Source organism: Haemorhous mexicanus, chromosome 14 (genome assembly GCF_027477595.1).
Source record: "Haemorhous mexicanus isolate bHaeMex1 chromosome 14, bHaeMex1.pri, whole genome shotgun sequence".
Lineage (NCBI taxonomy): Eukaryota > Metazoa > Chordata > Aves > Passeriformes > Fringillidae > Haemorhous > Haemorhous mexicanus.
In genome coordinates, this window is record NC_082354.1 from 4,845,283 (window position 1) to 4,850,634 (window position 5,352).

Consider the following 5,352-nt stretch of genomic DNA (forward strand, 5'->3'; position numbering starts at 1 on the left):
TGTCTTTACTCCAATTATGCCAATTTTTGGACACTCAATCCTCAAAAAATCTTGAAGAAGATCTTATTCCATGCCAGTAATTTAATCTGCCACTCTACTGACTGTGGCAATTTTGCCACAGGAGAAGAGCCAGAGGTCACTCAGGTGGATCTGAGCTGGTGGTTAGCTTATGGAGTTCTAATCAGCAGATTTTGGTGTGCAAATCTCAGTCCTGCCTTCCACCTGCATGCAGCAGAGACAGCCTCAGAGGCTGGACCATGACCACACCACCAAAGGATTTTGTGCTTACCCAACCAGGCTTGTCATCGCACTGGCAGCAACAGTCCAGGATGTCCCCAGAAGCTCTCTGGAGACAAAAACCAGGGGGAGAGGAGTGCAGAGGGCATCCATCCCAAGTAAAGCTGTCCTTTCCTGCCCACACACATCCCCAGAACCCACAGCTGCCCCAGAATGGGATCTCCAGGTTTGGGACCTTCCCAGCTCCAACCATGGCCCAAGGAATGCAAATCCCATTGCTGTGCTCCTCCCAGAGCTCTCATATTCCATAAAAACAATGGGATTCATTCCCATCCAGACCCTGCAAAACAGAAGCACCTCCAGCCCTTTCCCATCCCTGAGGTTCCTCCAAGTTCTCCCCTGTAGAGAAGCCAAACTCGGCACTAAAACCAACCAAAATCCCAGAATTCCAGCTGCCCTTACATCCTTCAAGGGATTGTGGATCATTCCTGCATCCAACTGGATAAGGAAGGGAAAACAGGAATTCCAAAATCAGGAAATAATTTAAAACCTCAGGACACCAATAAACCCCTAAAACAGGAGTCAGACCTTTCTTGGGATTCCTTTCCATGGACACAACCTTTGGAAAATCCACCTGTACTCCCAAACCCAAGTGCTTGGAAGTTTGGGAATCCCTTCCAGGTGGCAGCAGCTCCACATCCCAAATCCCACACCTCTTTCCCAGAGGATGGATTCCCACCCAAAGCCACCTGGGGCACCTCCCACCCCACAGAGAACACCAGGAGGTGACAAATGCTTCTTCTCTTTATTGGGATCATTGAGACATTCCCAGAGGACAGAGCCTTTTCTGGCACATCCACAGGAGCATTCCCAGGGATGTCAGGCTCAGCAGCGTGGCTGCTGTCAGCAGGAGCCCCTGGATCACCACAGGAATTCCACCAGCAGCACCTGGGAAGGGACAAAACCCTCTCAGCACTCAGTCATTGGCTTCCCAGCCTCCAGCCAATCTTCGGGAAGGATCCCACAGGGCAGCTCTGGGGGATTGTTCCAGAAAAACCCTTTGTGAAATCCCTGGGAACTCACAGTGGGAGCAACCCCTGGGTGAGGCCTGGAGACACAGCTCCACAAAGACCCCACAGTGATCCCCACCCTACCTTGGGGAGTGTTCCCAGCTGATCCTGGACTTCCAGAGGGGCTCATGAATCCCTGAGCAGGCTCCAGGATTAGGAGGGGTCCCACGGAGACATCAGCCTCAGTTGGCCCTGAGGGCCCACCTAGAAAAATTAGGAATGAGTACCCAGGAGAGGGAATTCCTGTAATTCCCAAATTCCAGCCCAAAGCAGGAAGAAAGACACCAGAAGAGCAGAATCCCAGGTGTTTTAAATTCAAGGACACAGTCGGTATAGAATCATGGAATGGTTTGGGATGGAAGGGGCCTCAAAGCCCATCCAGTGCCATGGGCAGGGACACCTCCCACTATCCCAGGTGGCTCGAGCCTGGCCTGGGACACCGCCAGGGATGAACGACGGTGCCAGGACCTTCCCACCTACACTGAATTTTTTCCCAATAACCCCTTCTTGCCATTTAAACCCCTTCCCCTAAGGGCACACCAGAGAGGAGCCAGGATTGCCCTTAAACCGTACCAAAACCCCTCTGCCCCAGCCCGAGGGGCCCTGGGGACACCTTGGGGACACACCTCTCTGGCCGGGGCTGTCCCTCCTCAGGCGCCTGCCCGTCCGTACGGCCGGAGCATGGAATTCCCGGGAATCTCCTCCGGGAGAGGGACAGCTGCCGGTGTCACAACAGCTGCAGATAGCCGCGGTGCCCTCCAGAGGTGCCCACCTGGAACAGAGTCACCTGTGAGCCCTGCTGCGGGCTGGGGACGGTCCCCTCCCCGCGGCAGGGACACTCACAGCCCGCTGGCTCTGCTGAAGGAACAGGCTTTATTCCGGGAATTCGGGGCTTCACCCGCCGGGGACACCCGCAGGTGGCAGCTGATGTAGAGCTGGCAGGGGAAGGCAAGGAAAATTCAAGTTAAACAAGCTTGGCTCATCCCCTACAAGTCAAATTAATCTTGGAGACTTTACGGCTTTTTTTTTTTTTTTCCATGGATAAACCGAGAAAGGAGGAGGGATGGCAACAACCCCTCACCAAATTCCCAGCATCTCCGGCGAATTTAAAGGCATCCACCAGGAACCGCAGCGACTCCGGCCGGGGCCGCGGGGCCATGAAGGCTGAGGCGGTGTCCTCTGCCCTGCTGTCCACCAGGCACCTGGAGAAGGGCAGGGGGGAATCAGCGGGATCCTCCCGAGGAGTGGGGATCCCCAGGCAGCCCCGAGCCCGGCCTTACCCGCCCAGGTCGATGAAGGCGTAGCGGGGGGACGAGCTCCGGTCGGGGCTGGCGGTGGCCACGCACTGGTCCACGAAGAGCCGCAGGGGAACGTGGCCCTCCGAGGTGACATCGGCCTGGAACCGGAGGCTGTCCCCAAGCTGGAAGCCGTTGGAGAGCCTCTCCCTGTTCCAGCCGTCTGGAATGCAGATCCCAGGGAAAGGGGTCACTTTGGGCAGTGTGGGACCTCTTAAACGCGCGGCAACCCCCGTGCGGTGGATCTGGCTCCATTGGGGCTCCCAGGGTGTCCCCGGGAGCGACTGGGAAGGAGGAGCTGAGGGACACGAGGCCACCAGGGCTGCACCCACCGTCCATGAGGCGCAGGGAGAACCGGAGCCGCTCCTCTGCCGCCACCGTGGAGCGGAACGGGGCCCACGTGGGATGCACGGCACCGCTGCTCACGTTGCTCCTCCTAAAGGGAAGCGACGGGAATTGCCTGGGGTGGCACCGGCACCTCAGGGCCCTGGCAGCGCAGGGACAGCCGCCACCACTCACCTGGGGTAGTGACACTCAATGGGGACCTCGGCAGGGGTGGCCCTCACGATAAGGGGGTTGCCAGAACGGGTGGGTTTGTAGAACAGGGTGGTTCTGTAGATCAGGGAGTCCGGGGTCACCTGGAAGGAGGATTTGGGAGAGAGGGAGGAAAAAAAAAAAATCAGGAAAATGAACTCAGCACCAGCAGGAACTGTGCTATGACACAGAAGCCACATTCCCAATCCTGCAGGACACCACGGAGCCTTGTGCTGCCATCCCAATAGGGCTCCAGCTTGAAGGAGGTCACAGAGCCTCCAGATTTGGGCACAGCACCTCAGGACCCATTATTATCCCATCAATTCCTAAGTGTGGGCCTCATCCAAGATATCCACACCCCAAAATCCACCCCAGCTCCGGGCACTCCTCACCCCAAACCGGCCAGCACCTGCACCAGGGCACCTCCAGGGCTGACCCCGGTGCCACTCACCTGCAGGGTGCTGCCACACTCGTGCAGCGCGGCCACGAAGGTAACAAAGGCCTGGGCAGGGTTTGGGGACAGGGGCGGGCAGGAGGCCGTGCCCAGGCTCAGCTCCGCTGCCCGCACCGGGCGCCCGGTGCCAAAGAGGTCCCTGCGCACGGTGACCGCCAGCTGCCCCTCCTGGCAGCGCACGGCCACCGCGGGGCGCGGGGACAGCGCCCGCAGCTGCGACAGATCCACCCGCGCCCAGGGCTGCGACCTGGGGGAGTCACCCCGCAGCCGCCACATCCCGGAATTCCGCGAGGGAAAACCCCAGGGATCGGAGGATGCGGCCAAAGCCAACACCCAGCAGAGCAGAGCGACCCCAAAGCGGCTCCCAAACCCCATCTTGGCCCCAGGAAAAGCAGCGCATGGCAAAGGGGCTGCTCGGGAGCTTTTTATGGGAGCAGCCCGGGGGCTTTCCCCGCCGGGATAACGGGATCCAGCTGGGCATTCCACTCGGGATAACGCGATCCAGCTGGGGATTCCACTCGGGATAACGGGATCCAGCTGGGTCCATCCCTCCCGAGGGTGGTTCCCTCCCCCTGCAGCCGGGCATTGTCCCGTTTGTCCCATGTTCTGCTCGGCTGCGGTGGCACCAATGTCACCCGCGTCCCCCTCGCGCCCTAAGCCGATTTTGGCCAGCGAGGCTCTCTCGGACAATCCCAGGAATTCCCCAAAATGCAGGCGGTGCATTCACAACTGGGGATGGGCCAACCCCACCCCGGCGCTTTGGGATCGGCCCGTGCCCGATTTCCCTGGAATTGCGCCTGGCTAATGAGGGCACCATACCGAATTCATTTGCATGGAAAGCAGAGGGGCAGAGCCGGTCAGGGACCGGCAGGCGGCATCCAGAGATTAATTAGCCTGCGGGTGTTAATTGCGCTGATTGGCACCGCCACTGGTGGGCACAGGAGGGTGACAATGGCCCTGAGCAGCTGCAGGAGGAGCTGGGGACACTGAGGAGTGTCCCGGCCAAGTCGTCCCCGTGCCCTGTGGGCATTCACGGAGAATTCCCATTCCCCATCCACGGGGATGGGAGAGCTGGGAGGGATTTTGCCCTCGGGATTTATTCCTGGTGGGGCTGTTTACCGGGAAACGGGGCTGGAGCATTTACCTGCCTCCTCCAGGATCTGTGGGATGGGTTTGGGATGAGGGGACCCACTCGGGTCACTTGCAGGGGATGAGCAGCCCAACCCAGCCCGAATTCCTGGTGGAAATTCTTCTGCTGTCCCCTGCAGCATCTGTAATGTCAGTCACACATTCCCACATCCCCCTCTGGCACCATCCCTGTGTCCCAGCATTGTCCCGGGTGCTTTTAGGGATGGTGAATAAATGGTGGGACACAGCAAAGGTCTCCAGGCCTCTCCATGAATTCTGCAGCAATGGGGCAGCTCCCAGCCTGGCTCATCCTGAAGCTGCCCTGGAATGTTTTATCCAGGGGGATGAGGCTGCGTGGGGGGCTCCAGAGGGATGGGAGGGGATGTTCCTGCATCCAGAGGCATCCATGGGGATGGGAGGGGATGTTCCTGCATTCAGAGGTATCCGTGGGGATGGGAGGGGATGTTCCTGCATCCAGAGGTATCCATGGGGATGGGAGGGGATGTTCCTGCATCCAGAGGTATCTGTGGGGATGGGAGGGGATGTTCCTGCATCCAGAAGGATCCAGGGAGATGAGAGGGGATGTTCCTGCATCCAGAGGTATCTGTGGGGATGAGAGGGGATGTTCCTGCTT

General features: G+C 58.9%; 1 protein-coding gene across 1 annotated transcript; it reads right to left on the reverse strand.

Moving 5' to 3' along the window:
- Window positions 1-1,051: 1,051 nt before the first annotated feature.
- On the reverse strand, window positions 1,052-3,965 carry LOC132334011 (zona pellucida sperm-binding protein 3-like). The gene is made up of 9 exons (XM_059859679.1): window positions 3,588-3,965; window positions 3,122-3,240; window positions 2,935-3,038; window positions 2,588-2,765; window positions 2,389-2,509; window positions 2,151-2,242; window positions 1,934-2,079; window positions 1,392-1,511; window positions 1,052-1,185 (listed from the first exon to the last, which is right to left on the reverse strand). Exons 1-9 carry the CDS (start codon window positions 3,963-3,965, stop codon window positions 1,052-1,054), a joined length of 1,392 nt encoding a protein of 463 aa, XP_059715662.1.
- Window positions 3,966-5,352: the final 1,387 nt, after the last annotated feature.

Bases quoted from the DNA above. Each gene is read 5' to 3' on its own strand.
- LOC132334011 (XM_059859679.1), bottom strand. From the start codon at position 3,965: ATGGGGTTTGGGAGCCGCTTTGGGGTCGCTCTGCTCTGCTGGGTGTTG. The intron at 1,512-1,933 runs GTGTGTCCCCAA...TAATTTTTCTAG, and splicing joins GGACAGCCCCGGCCAGAGAG to GTGGGCCCTCAGGGCCAACT. The intron at 1,186-1,391 runs GTAGGGTGGGGA...GTCCCTTCCCAG, and splicing joins AGCTGGGAACACTCCCCAAG to GTGCTGCTGGTGGAATTCCT.